This window comes from Tachysurus fulvidraco, chromosome 25 (genome assembly GCF_022655615.1).
Source record: "Tachysurus fulvidraco isolate hzauxx_2018 chromosome 25, HZAU_PFXX_2.0, whole genome shotgun sequence".
Classification (NCBI taxonomy): domain Eukaryota; kingdom Metazoa; phylum Chordata; class Actinopteri; order Siluriformes; family Bagridae; genus Tachysurus; species Tachysurus fulvidraco.
Genome location: NC_062542.1, coordinates 5,886,576 through 5,902,763, shown reverse-complemented (window position 1 = coordinate 5,902,763; position 16,188 = coordinate 5,886,576). Strand labels below are relative to the sequence as shown.

General features: G+C 38.6%; 1 protein-coding gene across 22 annotated transcripts in view; it reads left to right on the top strand.

Annotated features, from left to right (window-relative positions):
* The window catches only part of rims2a (regulating synaptic membrane exocytosis 2a), a 168,004-nt gene that overhangs the window by 66,627 nt on the left and 85,189 nt on the right, over window positions 1-16,188 (top strand). For 17 of the 22 annotated variants that reach the window (XM_027171528.2, XM_047808541.1, XM_027171521.2 and 14 more), the window contains 5 exons: window positions 1,951-2,648; window positions 10,587-10,780; window positions 12,059-12,178; window positions 13,865-13,964; window positions 14,221-14,344. In XM_027171528.2, the coding sequence (XP_027027329.2) occupies window positions 1,951-2,648; window positions 10,587-10,780; window positions 12,059-12,178; window positions 13,865-13,964; window positions 14,221-14,344 (1,236 nt within the window). Of the gene's footprint in view, window positions 1-1,950; window positions 2,649-10,288; window positions 10,357-10,586; window positions 10,781-12,058; window positions 12,179-13,864; window positions 13,965-14,220; window positions 14,345-16,188 lie in introns of those variants that run through there. The other 5 variants (XM_027171587.2, XM_027171611.2, XM_027171665.2 and 2 more) reach the window with 3 other exon arrangements.

Genomic DNA, 16,188 nt, shown 5'->3' with positions numbered 1-16,188 from the left:
ACTCTTTCCTGTTGTTGTGGCAGGTATGGGTATACCAAACTGCTTAGGAAATGCACTCTCTTTTTTCTCCCAGAAAATATCGGAGTTTTCTCTTTCCCACTCTTTCTCTCTGTTTCTTTCTATGTCATTCACATTCACATTAGCCATCTTGGGCATCTGTGAGCTTGTGTGTTTTGCTGCCTTGGGATGCAGCATGATCAGGAGTTTCTGTTGTAAACATGAGTTAGCTTCATAATTCACATGCAAGCACAAGTTAGTCTTTAAAATCCCAGTAAGTAACTGTTGAAGAACTGACTGGTGGTGGAACAAACTGGGATGAAGAATGGCACTTGGAAAGGGTATGTCCAGACTAAATTGTTTGCTAATGTTTTGCCACATAGTGGCATTTCACACCCTGGGAAGCAGGTGGTGTAACTGTAATACAGTAGGTGGGGTAATAGTAATAATTCTACTACAGAATGTCCCTGTAGTCGCTATACAACACGGCAGTGGGTCTTCTTCAGCAGATGTTTGTGGACATCCATTTCTTGGTTGGTTCCATGAGACTGTGGGACCTATTGGTTAAGGTGTTTGACTACCAATTGGAAGATCGTGAGTTTTAATCCCAGGTCCCCCAAACTGCCTCTGCTGGGCCACTGAACAAGGGCCATAACCCTCAATTGCTCAGTAATGTAAGTTTCTCTGGATAAGAGCGTCTGGGGAAAGTCCATAAATTTTCCTCTCTTTTATTTGGCAAACAAGTTGGCAGCAGTGTTATATGTGAGGTGAGGTGTTGAATGTGAATCATGTTAAAGTCCATCACAACCTGGAGAAAGCATCCTGGTCCAGTCATGAGACTGATTTCAATTCATTCTTTTTTGTCAAAGGCACTCTTAAAGGCTTTAATAAATAATAGATTTCTATAGATTTTGCTTAATTTCCTCATGGAGACTTTAGTGACCCTGTAGAAATAATCAAATTATCTATTAGTGTCTATTATTGGCAGAGTAAATTTGAGTCTGAAACAGCCTCTGGATTTAATGTAGCTTTGTGATATGTGTATGCAAGAAGCTGGCGGTGAAGATTGAAGGATCGAATGAGAAAGAAACAGAAGTGAGGGTGAAAATGTTTGCAGTCATCTTGAGAAATTCAGAAGTGAATATCTTCACGGTGTGCCGGCCCTGCAGGCTGGCTGAGAGCACTTACCGAAGCAATTCACACTCACACTCTCACCTTCTTGACACACACACACACACACACACACACACACACACACACACACACACACACACACACACACACACACACACACACGCACACGTTGTAGTGCTCTCTTGCTGACGCGTTCTTTCTAGTCAACACGAAAACCTGCTCATCATGTGGGCTGACAGAAGCCAAGAGTGCACACAAACACGTTTCACACACACACACACACACACACACACACACACACACACACACACACACACACACACACGCACACGCACACATGCACACACACACAACACACACGAGCATTCAGACATCATTCTGCTGTGGCAGTGGATTGGATTTGTGAATGGAGTAAAGCTTAGTGTCCTGCATCGACTGCATAATGCATGAGACGGGCATCTAGAACACACACACACACATATACACACACACAGCAATCTGTCAGATCTAGTTTCAGAGCATTTCTGTCACAGTAAAAGGCAAGCTTGCAAAAAAAAAAAAAAATCAACTCTATCAGAAAATGTATCAGAAATGCTTCAGTGCCTACAACACACTACACTGAGCAAAAATAAATAAATAAATAAATAAATTAATAATAATTTTTTTTTAATCAAACTGTAAAGCAAACTGGAGTGTAGGAATAAGAGTATAAAATAAAGAGTAAATGTAATATATTGATCACATCATATTTTAGAATTATTATATTACTTCTTTTATACGTTGTGATGTTTGACCTTTCACTGCCTTTCATTTCTTCAGGAAAAGAAGTCCTTCTGCATCTAGGGAGCCAAATCCAAACTTCCAAAGGGAGGAGCGTACATCACACTATGCCCCAGGACAAGGTGGCATGCCACGATCGCCCTCTGACTACGGTCGCCCCTATGAAGACGCGCAGTCAGCTCGGGCATCATACCGTGCCCGCCGTGGTGCCTGGCACTCCCAGGAGGAGGAGCATCATCCTCCCGAACCAGGCTTGGTATCTGAACGTGATCTCCATCGCCAGGACGAATGCCACACACGCTACAGGAGTGACCCAAACCTGGCACGGTACCCAGTGAAGCCGCAGCCATACGAGGAGCAGATGCGCATGCACGCCGAGATGTCACGTTTCCGCCACGAGCGGCGCCATAGCGATGTCTCTCTGGCCTGCACAGAGGCCGAAGAGCGGCCCGGCGCCTGGCATTACGGCCATGTCCACACCCATGGCCCCTCCTACGGTCACCGGCCCTCCAATCCCGGTCAACGGGACAAGACGGACAACCTGCTGCGCAACGACTCGCTTAGTTCGGACCAGTCAGAATCCGTTCGTCCACCACCACCCAGACCTCATAAAAGCAAGCGGGGAGGTAAAGCAAGGCGGGCTTCACTGAGCAGCTCGGACGAAGAGCTTCCCACTACACCCGAGTACACCAGCTGTGACGATGTGGAGATTGAAAGCGAGTCGGTCAGTGAGAAAGGTGAGGTGACATTTACAACACACACATACACACAAACAAGAGTGAAAGAGAAAGAGACACTATCAGTATTACGTTTTTCAGAAATTACAAGCGGATATGCTTTAGCAAAAATGCTCATATCCTGATATTCTTGTCAGTTTTTACCTCGAAAAATTTTGCTACTATGCTAGATATTAGCATTTTCACCTACTTTACCCCAAAATGTGTTAACATTAGGTGTTTCAAGTAAATTTGAATTAAAGGCTACCCAAGTCTTCATTTTGGACCATCAATGCAATTTAAATAGAGTAACATTATTGTGTTAGCATAAACAGCTAATTTCACAGTTTTAATTTTACGGTTAATGGCATTTGTAGGAAAATATTGATATTGAATGTATTCATTTCTTAATAACCAGAATTAGACACAATATTGAATAGGAAACTACTGTAGCAAGCTATTTAGTTAGCTACATATTTGTTATTGGTTTGCACAGTATTAGCCAAATAGTAGCTCATAATAAACCAATGCTAACTGGCGCGTGTCTGGTGTTAGATATTATTAGCTTTGTTTTTTTTGCTGGGTGAAATCATCTGTCTTTCTGTCAATCTGTCTATCTATCAGTCTATCTATCTGTCTGTTTCTATATATATGTGTGTGTGTATGTGTGTGTGTGTGTGTGTGTGTGTGTGTGTGTGTGTGTGTGTGTGTGTGTGTGTTTACACACATCAGGCTGCCTATCCTCCTATGACATGAATTGCTGCACCCTGGTTGTCTCTGAACTTGGAGTTCAATCTGGTTTTAATGGACTGTGTTACATATAGAAAAAAAAACAGTGAGGGAAGAAGAGACCGTGAAAAAGAACAGAGAAGAGATCGGTGTATTGCGCTAATAAAAATGGATTGTTCCTGTGATGAAGCACCCCAGTGACAGTACTATTTCCAGTCAGGCAGTGAGAGAGGCAGCCAGGGGGTCTTTACAGGTTTTAGTGGCATCATCACATCTGTAGATTAATTAAAGTAGGTATATGAAAGGTAATTAAACTTTGGAGGTTAATTACAGCATTCCTCGCCAGGATTCACCCACAGACCTCTGAGCAATTAGTGTTGTTTTATGATCAACTTTTCTACACGTTTCCCAGATCTGAGCTGTCACACTATGCGCCGGGTTTAGTACACTATCAACACATTCATACTGTTAAGGTGAAAATTCAAATAAAAAAGAAAAACAAAATTTCAAATTTTGTAAATGTTTTAAATATGTCAAGTATGTTTAGATAGAAGGGACACGGTGGCTTAGTGGCTAGCACGTTCGCCTCACACCTCCAGGGTTGGGGGTTCGATTACCGCCTCCGCCTTGTATGTGTGTGGAGTTTGCATGTTCTCCCCGTGTCTCGGGGGTTTCCTCCGGTTTCCTCCCCTGGTCCCAAGACTTGTATGGTAGGTTGATTGGCATCTCTGGAAAATTGTCCGTAGTGTGTGTGAGTGTGTGAGTGAATGAGAGTGTGTGTGTGCCCTGCGATGGGTTGGCACTCCGTCCAGGGTGTATCCTGCCTTGATGCCCGATGAGATAGGCACAGGCTCCCCGTGACCCGAAAAGTTCGGATAAGCGGTAGAAAATGAATGAATGAATGAATGAATGAATGTTTAGATAGAAGCAGTATAGCATGAGTAAGCAGTTCTGAACAATTTACATAAATAAGTGAATAAACTAATATTTTGGCCAAATATTCTGATTTATTATTATTATTATTATTATTATTATTATTATTATTATTATTATTATTATATAATACTCTAGTGAAAAACATCCTGAAGAAGCCAAACTCACGTTATCGAACTTCTAGCTAGCTCCCATTGATTGGACTTTTTCTGTTAATGGTGATTCTGGTAACATTGCTGTCGTTTCTTTCTTATGTTGTTCTTTTGTTTTGTTCTTTCTTTCTTTGTTACTGAGACATGATGCACAAAATGAAACGTCTCATTGTGGTTATAGCAAATCTACTTGGAATGCTGCTCGATCGATCGGATTCGTGGACCCGAGCTAGCTGTTACATAACGAAATATGTATGATGTTTTTATGGCTGATTCTGTATTTTGGTGACAAAATATTCAGCAGTTGTCTAGTATTGTTATTGCTAGCGGTTACAATGCTGTTCAATAAGAGAAAACAAATTTGATTTACGCCTTTATCCAGAGAGACTTACTTAATAAAACTGAGCAATTGAGGGTTAAGGGCCTTACTCAGGAGCTCAGGGGCAGCAGCTTGGTAGCCCTGGAATTTGAACTCCCATTCTTCCAAGTAGTAGGCCAACACCTTAACCACTAAGATACTGCTTCCCCATTACCACTTTATAAGTGATAACAGATAGATTTTGTTTTTAAAAAATAAAAATAAAAGAGTAAGAGTTTTTTTTCCCAACTCGCATTTTCCATCAATGTTGACCATCACATTGATGAGAAATTCAGCATAGTATTGGGGAGACAGCAAACGCTGGACCCTGTGGCTAAAGTTCATTGTGCAGTTATAAGAAAGTATAGACAGACTTGGAATGCTGTTTGACCAATCAGATTAGTGGAACTCAGCTAACTGTTGTTATATTATGATGTTTTTAGTGATACTAGTGCTTTTTTCAAGGATGATTCTGTATTTTGGTTTTCTTGTAAACGAATAAACAGCACATCTCTGCTGCAGCTATAATGCTGTTCAAATAGAGAAAACAAATTGAAATATCCCAAGTGATAACGCCTAGATGTTGCAGTTACCTCCTATAAACAAAGGAGCAAGAGCTTCTTTTCCAACTCACCATTTTCCAGCAATTTTGAACATCAGATTGGTGAGAAATCTCTCATAGAAGTTGTGGAGACAGCAGACGTTGGTCTCTGCTAGTTAGCGATTTACAAGAAGACGTAAATGGTTTTTACACGGAACCTAAATTACACCATTGTGCACAAGTGATGAGGGAGACGCAGACCAGATGAAAATGTGGAGGAGTGAGACAGATAAAGAGAGAGAGAGAGACACAGAGAGAGAGAGAGAGAGAGAGAGAGAGAGAGGTCTAGTCATCTCTCCTTATATAACCGTTCTGAGCACAAAGGGGACAAGGCAGTCCTACATTATTGATGCCCGAGATTTTGAGGTCTGGGAGGAATTGCAGCTTCCTGTGAAGGTCAGACATTTTTTAAGTAAGAGAAGGAAACTTCATGCTAGATGAGACCGCCTGTCCCGTCATGTTTTTCAGATTCCAGGGATGAAAGGAGCAATGGTAGAGTAAGAGACTTTTGAAAATCAAGGAGAATCTTCACGGTTGCATCTTCACCATGTAACAAATATGACAAGGTTAATTAAAGTGAAGGGTTTTACTGCTATTGAGGTTTTTTAAATTTTATTTTAATATTTAGATCGCTCTCTAGCTGCAATCTTTAAGCTGGTTGTGCTAAAATACTTAAATAGACAAAATGTCTTCCACGTTGTACTTGTTTGCCTTAATGAGTATGCAATAATGTTTTCTACTTAAAGGTGCAACGCGTTAAGCCGTCTAATGGGAAGGTATTACATTTGTAGAAGCCTGTTTTTCACAGCTGAAATAGAAATAATGAGAACAACATTTGAACAGATCAAAGCCTATGATTTTATTCACAGATTCCTTCATTTAAAAATTTTGAACACACTTTCAATGCAGTTTTAGTTTTACACACAACACCTTTAAATCGAACACCGCGACTCAAAGACGGAACACGGAACATGTTTCGGCTGCTTGACAGCTACACGGCACAAGGATTGTGGGAATGCAGTACAAGCCGTTTAATAAGCCGTAGACTTGGTGTGCAACAAAATAAGCTCTCTGTTTTCCTTCGTATCAGTCAGAAGGCACAAAGCTTCAGACTCTGCAGGAGGAGAAAATCGGACTCGCAAATGCAGACACGGCTCATTAGGATGGTCCGAGCTTCAATTTAGGATTTCGGTCACAAAGAGCTAAATGTGTTGGAGGTTTTACTTTTGAGACAATTTTTTTTCTTTCTTCTTTTTCTATCTTAGAAAATAGGATGCATTTTGTCTTTAGGTTTTTCAGAGAACACCAGAGAGGGTTATTTAAAGAACCTTAGTGGGTAACGGAACAGGGATTAGCCACAGCAAATCTGAAATAAATGATGAAGATAAAAATAGATACTTCTAGAACATTCTAAGCATTCTACGCAAATGCCAGTGCTTTTTTTTTTTTTTTTTTTTTTAAACTTGATGATTCACAAAAAGAAAAAGTAGGACACAACCTATATAGCGATACTGAAGACCAAACTTTTTTTTTATGTTTTTATTTTTATTTTTTTATTTAATACACAGGCAAGCAGTTGCTTTTCTGTCGTATAGGTGGTTTTCACACCGGGCACCAAGCGTTCATTTGCATTTGCGCTCATATTACATCATCTCAAACGCTCAGAACACAACTGTATTAACACTCCATTTTTTTTATTGTTTTTGATTGTTTTTATTTGTTATTATGCAGAGTATAATAACAAATAATGAGATAGACCACAGACTCTGTACTACGTTTAACAATTATTAAAAACAGGCACGTGCAACCTAGCTAGCAGGTGAAGAACTCAAACAACAAAATCACCAGCTAACTTACTTTAAATTTGCAAGAACTATAGACTAATACAATAACAGGCTTAAATAAACCCAAAACATAAGTCCACTTACAGTTCTCACGGACACGCCTTTTATCAACTGGCTAGTTGGACCACGTCTTTCTCTCATTTCGGCCGTGTGGCACGCGTGCCCGCTCGCGGTGTGAAGCGCGTCTGCGCTATTCTCCGACATGCACTTGATGGCCTTTTGTCCAGTGGATTTTTTTTTTTGGACGACCTAGTTAAGGCGGTAGGGTTTCCCAGCTTAGGTGGGCCGCCCAAACTGCAAAGTTCTGCGGGAAATCCTGATGTCTGACCATGTGCTCTGACCCCAACCTCTAAAGTTGGGATATGTGAAGAAAGAATAAAGACTTCTTTGTAGTATCATTAAAATGACATTAAAATAATGTTTTCTTTTGGTTTTACTCTGGCAATGAGAAGGTTTCTTGTCTTTGCTGTAGGTCTTGAGGCAGAAATCTTGCCTGCATGCATCCACAGTTAAAATGGGAAAGTGGGGCATCACATTCTTTACTGGTGTATATACCCAAAATAATCAGGTTGTTATGTAAGGAATAACACAACAGACCATGCTGGAAATAATACGCTTCGGGGTGATATTGTATCACATAACCCTGAAATGTTTAGTTAATATTGAGGAAGGTCTAGGAGACATGTTAGTTCATGTTCTCATTGTCTTATACAGCAGCAGTGAGAAACAGTCAGAAAACGGGGAAAAGAAATGCTTTTTTTAAGGGTAAATTTTTTTTCCATCTAGCATCAGTGCCTTGTAGCCCCGCCCCCTTTTGCTATTTAAGCAAAGCTTCTAGAGATGTTTTAGTCAGATTTATTCCTGAACATGAAATATTTCATGCTCTAATATTTCAGTCCCTGCTACAAGGTTGCCTAAAGTCTTGTTACACCCAACGTGTCGTCGCCTCACGTCCACTGCTCCGCAGCTCGTAATCAAAATAGTGTCAATAATTAATGATCCAATTAATTGTTTACTTTAATTAATATTTCTATTAATAGCTATCTTATTGAGTTGTCAGGGAGATGGAGAACTGATTCAGCACTTTAGCCTCCCACTGAGAGGGGGCGAGAGAGAGAAAGAGAGAGAGAGTGAGAGAGAAAGGAAGACTGAGATAAGAAGGAACTAGAGAAGAGGAGATAGTGGACAAGCAAGCAGAAAAGCAACTTATGCGGCAACAAGCACTAACCATATTCATTCATTCATTCATTTATTCACGGGGAGCCTGTGCCTATCTCAGGCGTCAGCCGGCATTGAGACAGAATACACCCTGGACGGAGTCAGCCAACCCATCGCAGGGCACACTCACACTCTCATTCACTCACACACTCACACACTACGGACAATTTTCCAGAGATGCCAATCAACCTACCATGCATGTCTTTGGACCGTGGAGGAAACCGGGGGAGTACCCGGAGGAAACCCCTGAGTCACGGGGAGAAGATGCAAACTCCACACACACAAGGCGGAGGCGGGAATCGAACCCCCAACCCTGGAGGTGTGAGGCGAACGTGCTAACCACTAAGCCACCGTGCCCTCCCAAAAAAATTACAATTTTTAATAATTGCATTTTTTTTTCCTGAGATATAAATGAATATTTTTTAGTAATATAATATATAACCTAATAATATATAATATTTTCGGTATTTATTTATTTATTTATTTATTTATTTTATAGCACTAGATTAAACTAGTTTTATAGGGACTAGTACAAGCGACAAAATAGCGTGTAATTAAAACAAGCTGCAAAATAACATTTAGTGATTCATTACTTTGTATAACATACTACAGTGTCACATTAGATCTTGTTGTGATTGTCAGTAGATCACGCCGTGCATGTCTAATGAAGAACAAGAGCCCGGTTATTGTAATGAGCTCCATCACAGAGCGTATTTTAATGTCATCTACTTAACAGAGTTTCTTGGCTGGAGTTCTTGGCACGGTGAGGTTTCATCCTCGTCTCATAAGAACAGATCTGCAAAAAAACAGGGAACATTATATCACTAAGGTCACTTCAGGGCAGATGAATTTATTCAGTTTGAACGCATTATCTGCTTTTCCAGGAAGAACGTTCTTGAATGATGCAGATAGTGATGATGAACGAACGAAGAAGAAGTAACACATAAATAGTTTATATATTGTGAGCATTACACTACAAATACCAGGATGATGCACTTTTTCAGCTGAAAACATCGAGTGTGGAAAGTCGGACGCTTCATGCAGTCGAAGCTCACGGCTTTCTTTGCTTACGTAGCAGAAAAGGGGCGGAGCTATTACACGCTGAGAGGCTGGATGAGAAAAACTGTCCAGGGGAGAAACCCACGTTGTGTGATTTATTTTATAAATATTTACTTTATAAAAATTCTGTCTTCTGTTAAACTACTGTAGGGGTGTCACTTTGTCACCGATTGGGAAATAGCTTCTACTTCCTGTTAGTAAAAAAAAATGTATGTATATAAGATGTAGTGCACAGTGTCAGAGAATAAAGGTGTAAAAGATCATTTGGGAGGCAGGTATAGACTACATTTTGAATTAAAGGAATATGTCAGTCTTATTTAATCTAATCTAATCTAATCTAATCTAATCTAATCTAATCTTTATCCACAGCATTTTTATAGCATGTTTTCTGATCTTCTAAACAGAACCTTATGTGGAATTTTATTTTGAACGAAGGCAAATACATGTAGAGTTAAAGGTGCCTGTGTGTGTGTGTGTGTGTGTGTGTGTGTGTGTGTGTGTGTGTGTGTGTGTGTGTGTGTGTGTGTGTGTGTGTGATGAAAGACTGAAAGAGTGTATGTGTATATCATGTGCCCTTCTTTGCTGTTTTTCTTTCTCCTCACTTCGTGCACTGTGCTTTCTGCTGCTGCCCGCTGGTATGCGTGTGTGTGTGTGTGTGCCGGTGTGCGTGTGTGTGTGTGTGTGTGTGTGCGTGCGTGCGTGTGTGTGTGTGTGTGTGCGTGTGTGTGCGTGTGCACATTTGTGTATGTGTGTGTGGGCACTCACAGGAGATATAGATGGCCACTGGTGGGATCAGTCGACGTGGCATAGCAGCGATACCTCCTCTATGTCACTGGTGAGCCAAGTGGAGCCCAGACCCTTCCTATCTCTCTTTCTCTCTCTCTCTCTCTCTCTCTCTTTCTCTCTCTCTTTCTCTCTCTCTCTCTCTCTCTCTCTCTCTCTCTCTCTCTCTCTCTCTCTCTCGTCATATCATTATTTCAGTTGATTTATGTTCACCTCTGCATGTCTTTTTTTTTTCTTTCTTTTTTTCTTTCCTTTCCGCATTTCTTTATCCCTCGCCTGTAGGGGACAGTCAAAGGGGAAAAAGAGAAACTATTGAGCAGGCACACATCTTATCAGAGGGACAAAAGAAAATGGTTCGCTTTTGGGGCCACTCGTTGGAAGAGGATGCCGAGTGGGGCGAGCCGCAGGTTAAAGACTCGGGCGTTGACACATGCAGTAGCACAACGCTAAACGAGGATCATAGCCATAGCGAGAAGGTACCGGCACCTGTTCCAGCCTGCACTCTCTCTCTCTCGAGTTCATTCTTTTTCGTTTTTTGGCTCTTTTGTTTTTTTTTCTTCCTTTGCCTTCTCATCTGGCTTTTTTTTTGTTGTTGTTTTATTTGTTTGGGTTCTTAGTGCTTTTATTTCATGTGTGCATCCGTATGTGATGGTGATTTGCTTTACTTTGTAGATTCTTTTATTTTCCATATTTGGGAAATCTTTCCTCTGTTGATTTATTTCCTTTTTTTTTCTTTGGGTTGGATTTGGTGGTAAGGGGTTTGAATATTTTTGCTTGCTTTGTGGTGTGGCTTTGTAGCTGCAGCTGGATGGCTGATCGTGCCGTAGTCTCGTGGTGTACCGAGCTCGAACGTGGCGGGAGCATCGCTAACACCTTGTCTCTCTAGGTGCATGCCCTCCCAACCTTCTGTCATTTCCTGTGTGTTGGTGCCACATGACGACCTCTTTCCTGTTTCTCTGTAGTTCTTCCCTACACCCACACACCCAAGATACACCCCAAAAAACCCGGCCATTGACTGCAGTTAGGACACGTCGTATGAGCGTCTTAACACATGCACTGAAGGAAAGGGCGGGAGATTCAGGTTTTATTTGGGACAGACGTGTTTTTCTTTTTTCCCTTTCACTGTCAAAAGATTTTCAATCACCATTAGTGCTACTTTGTGTTATTATTATTATTATTATTATTATTATTATTATTATTATTATTATTATTATTATTATTATTATTATTAATTAATTAATTTATTTATTTTGTTGGGTGTGGCTCTGGGGTAGGGGTCATGTTCTCCGTCTCACTCGCTGTGACGTTTTGTGTCCTTGTTTTTTTTTTGTTGTTTTTTTTTTGGACCTTCACATTTAGCTTTTTTTGTTCGCTCGATTAATTGTTTTAATTGTGGGATTTGTGCTTGGTGCTCCTTAGGTGGGTTTGCATGTTAATCACATGATCACACAAACTCTGGATCCACTAAATTGTCATTTCTCTCATTAAAAAACAAAAAAATCATTTTAATATGTCATTTCATTAAATATCTTTTGTGTACATCTGTATATGTTGATCATATCAGCTGTTTGTCATCTGACTGATGATAAAAAACAGAGTTTATGTGATCACCTGGATGCTAAAGGCAAACGCACCACACCTTCTACACCCCTTCCTTCCTCTCCAGCTTTCATAATGACCTTCTGAAAATTTTGAGTTTAATTTTTTTTTTTGTTTGTTTGTTTGTTTGTTTTACTTTGACTTTGACCTCGTAGCATCCTGTCACGTGGCAACCGTCCAAAGACGGCGACCGTCTCATCGGCCGCATTTTGCTCAACAAGCGGCTCAAGGATGGAAGCGTTCCCCGTGACTCCGGAGCTCTTCTGGGCCTAAAAGTAAGTCCATTGTCAGAATTTACACTGTGTGGGTCTTATATTTAGTAATATACCTTGCCAGTCAATTTGAATGAATGCTACTGTAGGTACAGACAAAGTAATGTGGAAAAAAAAACATGTACACATGACAGATGAGACCTGAGATTGAACTTCCTGGACGGACTTCCTCTCCGGTAAAGCATACCAGAAATAAATAACACACTTGAACGTGATTAAAATCCCCAACGGCTCCAGAGCTAGACGTTATGTATATCCATCCAGCAGACTCTGTAGCAGACTCTGTAATCTCTTTCATTTCATTTGTGTTAAATGAAACGCGGAGAAAGGAAAGGAAAGACGACCAGGTGTAAAAATCTGGATCTTTAACTTTCTATGGTTATGTCATTATTATGGGATATTATCATTATTTCCCTCTGTAGAATTGACTATTGCAGTTAAATCTTTAAAGAAAAAAAAACAACATATACACTTTTGAACAAAATCGTAAGACCGGGGGTTGACATTTCGCACTGGTGGATTGTAACCAGTTATATAAAGCACTGCTGCAAAATGCCAGAAGAAGAAACAAGGGCAAGAGACGAAAAATAGAAAGTATGCAATTTATTAAAAACTGCATTTAAACACTAGCTGTTTATCAGCTGACCAAAGGTTTATGACCATAGTTAAAAAAAAAATAAAAAGGACTCAGCACCATCGTCCTTGTTGATCATTTCAAAACTATCCAACCAAAGTATTTTTTAATACCAAATCCCGAAGACTAAATTAATTTAAGAAAAAGAGAAAAAAATGTATCATCCGTGGCTAGGTTGCATAGGTGATTTGAATGCATGACGTGAAAGGAAGAGAACATTAAAATAATGTATACATATTAAACTGTCGTTGATGTTAGTAGTGCAAACTTTTATTGAAAGGATAAATGTAACGGTTCATTTTTATTTAGTTATTTTAGGTCGTTAAGCTAGAATTCTATCTGCTCCAAATTGTACACACTATGAATTAGAATAAAGAATTATGAGCGATAGAGATGGATACTGTACTGTAGGTAGATGGAGTCAGAGACAGAGAGAGAGACTTACCTGGGTCTGTGCCATATCTTTACTAATTATGAAGCTGTAAGTTTCATTACTCAGAAAAAATAAAAAAAACAGAGACATAGAGAAATCGAATGTGATTAAAAAGATTTACAGAAAAAGTAATCTTACTTAAAAAAAACAATACTGCATGCTTTTAATTCACCGATACAATTGATTCAATTTTGATTTCAAATGTTGTTGTAGATGTTATAACACACTTAATAATTAAATGAAAACAAATGAATATTGTTTTACAGTGTAAAAAAAACATTATTATAAATAATGAAGTGGAAAAATCAGAGATAAAACCATAACAAACCTTTTTCATAACCATAACCTTTTCATGCGTTTTATCTAGTGCGATTTTTGTATTTTTAATTATTTAACAGCAGGATTCGTTTTGCTAAAGTAATTTTTTATTTTATTTTAAATGAGGTAGAAATGTGTGAATTCTTGTTGCAAAATTTTAAATATACAGATTTTTTTAAAATTACATTTTAATAGTATTAACCATTTTTTTTAGTTATTAAATATAATTTGTAATTATATTTTTATATTTTTTTACTTTGCATATTTTATTGTCCAGACAATAATGCATGTCTGTTTTGGGCAGGTTGTTGGAGGAAAAATGACTGAGTCTGGTAGACTTTGTGCATTCATCACTAAAGTAAGGAAAGGCAGTTTAGCAGACACTGTTGGACATCTTCGACCAGGTAAGCATCGGAGCTCTGCTGGGGAAAAAAATTAATAAATAAATAAACGAATCAAAAAAAATTAACGAGAGTGATGTTGTAATGAAATTATTATCAAATTGTGTCTTGGGGCTTGAAATAATATAGAAAATATTTAAAAGGTCATTTTAAAATTTCTTTTTCTGTCATCGCCTTAGTTTGATTTTCCAAATTGATCTGAAGTTCGTAGAGTCAAAAAGTGTAAATTGTTAATAAGAATTTGTGTTAATCCCCGCAGGCGATCAGGTCTTGGAGTGGAACGGGAGAAACTTACAAGGAGCCACATTTAAAGAAGTTTACAATATCATATTTGAATCCAAGCCAGAGCCTCAGGTGGAACTGGTGGTGTCTCGACCCATCGGGTAAAGACTCAGAGAGGCTACGCTCTGTCCTTTTCTATGAATATGTTGCCCCTAGTAGGCTAGATAAAAACATTCACGCTTATATAAAACTACAAATTCATAATTCTCTGAGTGTCTGCCTTCATATGAGCCATTAAACACCACTGTGAAGTGGGACACTCAATGCTAAACATGGACACACAAAACAGGCCAAACACAGGCCTCTGGGATGAATGGATGGATGGATCAATGGGTGGATGGATGGATGGATAGATGGATAGATAGATGGATGAATAGATAGATAGATAGATAGATAGATATACAGTAGATAGATAGATAGATGGATAGATGGATAGATAGATATTGCTGATATGACAACAAACACAGTTGCATCATGAGAACCCTAATCCTATTACATAAAAGCTGTTTTTAAAGGAAGAGTAATATTTTAATTTAAATAAGCAACCCTACATAATTTATTCACTTACGTTTTTATCGCTCATTGTAGACATTTATTACAAGACCCCGTAACGTAAAGTCAGTTCCGCTTTTACACCTTTAATTTCATTGATAATGTGGTGTTAATAAGCATTAAGCAATTTGTAATGAATACTTTTTGCTGAGATTTTGTGCTCAGAGAAACCGTATTTATCATCTTCTTGCCCTTTTGCCATATCAGTGGATATTTCCCTGTAGACCTGCTTGCGTGTGTAGCTTCTGAAAACAACACTAGTTTGGAAACCTTACTGCAGCTTTGTGCCAGTAAAAGGTCAAGGAAAAAAAATGCTGACCTAGGATCAACTTCTTCTTTCTAAATTCTAAGTGCACACAATATTTGAGATCAAACGAAACTGATTACAGAGCAATCTTTAATAGAGACTAATGTGATGCTTAGGGCTATTAAAAGCTCATTAAAAAGATCTCTCTCCTTTGCGAGAGATCGAGAGAGAGAGAGAGAGAGAGAGAGAGGAGAGAGTAGAGAGAGGTGAGGGAAGAGAGAGAGAGGAGAGAGAGAGAGAGCAGGAGGGAGGGAAGCGAAGAGAGAGAGATAGACGAGCGGAGAGAGAGGAGAGAGAGAAGAGAGTAGAGGAGCAGAGAGAGATGAGAGCGGAAGCGAGAAGAGAGAGAGAGCGACGAGAGCAGAGTAGGAGGGAAGAGAGAGAGATGGAGGGAAGAGAGGGGAGAGAGAGAGGAAGGGAAGAGAGATCAGAGAGAGGAGGGAAGAGAGAGCGAGAGCGAGGGAAGCGAGATAGAGAGAGAGGAGAGAGAGAGAGAGAGAGGAGGGAAGAGAGATAGAGAGAGAGGGAAGAGAGAGAGAGATGAGAGAGGAGGGAAGAGAGAGAGAGAAAGATGAAGATAGAGAGAGAGAGATAGAGAGATAAGAGTGAGAGAGAGTATAATGATATATATATAGATAGTAGATATAGATATATATGTATATATATATGATTAATATCTGTATATATATTATTTAATATATATATAGTATATATATATGTATATATATTTATATATTATTTATTATATATATATATATATATATATATATATCTATATTATATATATATATATATATCTATATATATATATTATTTATTATATGTATATATATTTATTATTTAATGTATGTATTATATATATAGATTTTATTTATATGTATATATGTATATATATATATATATTGATATATATATATATTATTTGATATATATATTATTAATATATATATATTTAATATATGTATATATATATATATTTACTTATATATCTATTATTATATATATGTAATATATCTATATATTATTAATATATATATATATATATATATATATTATTAATCTATATCTCTATATATATATATAATA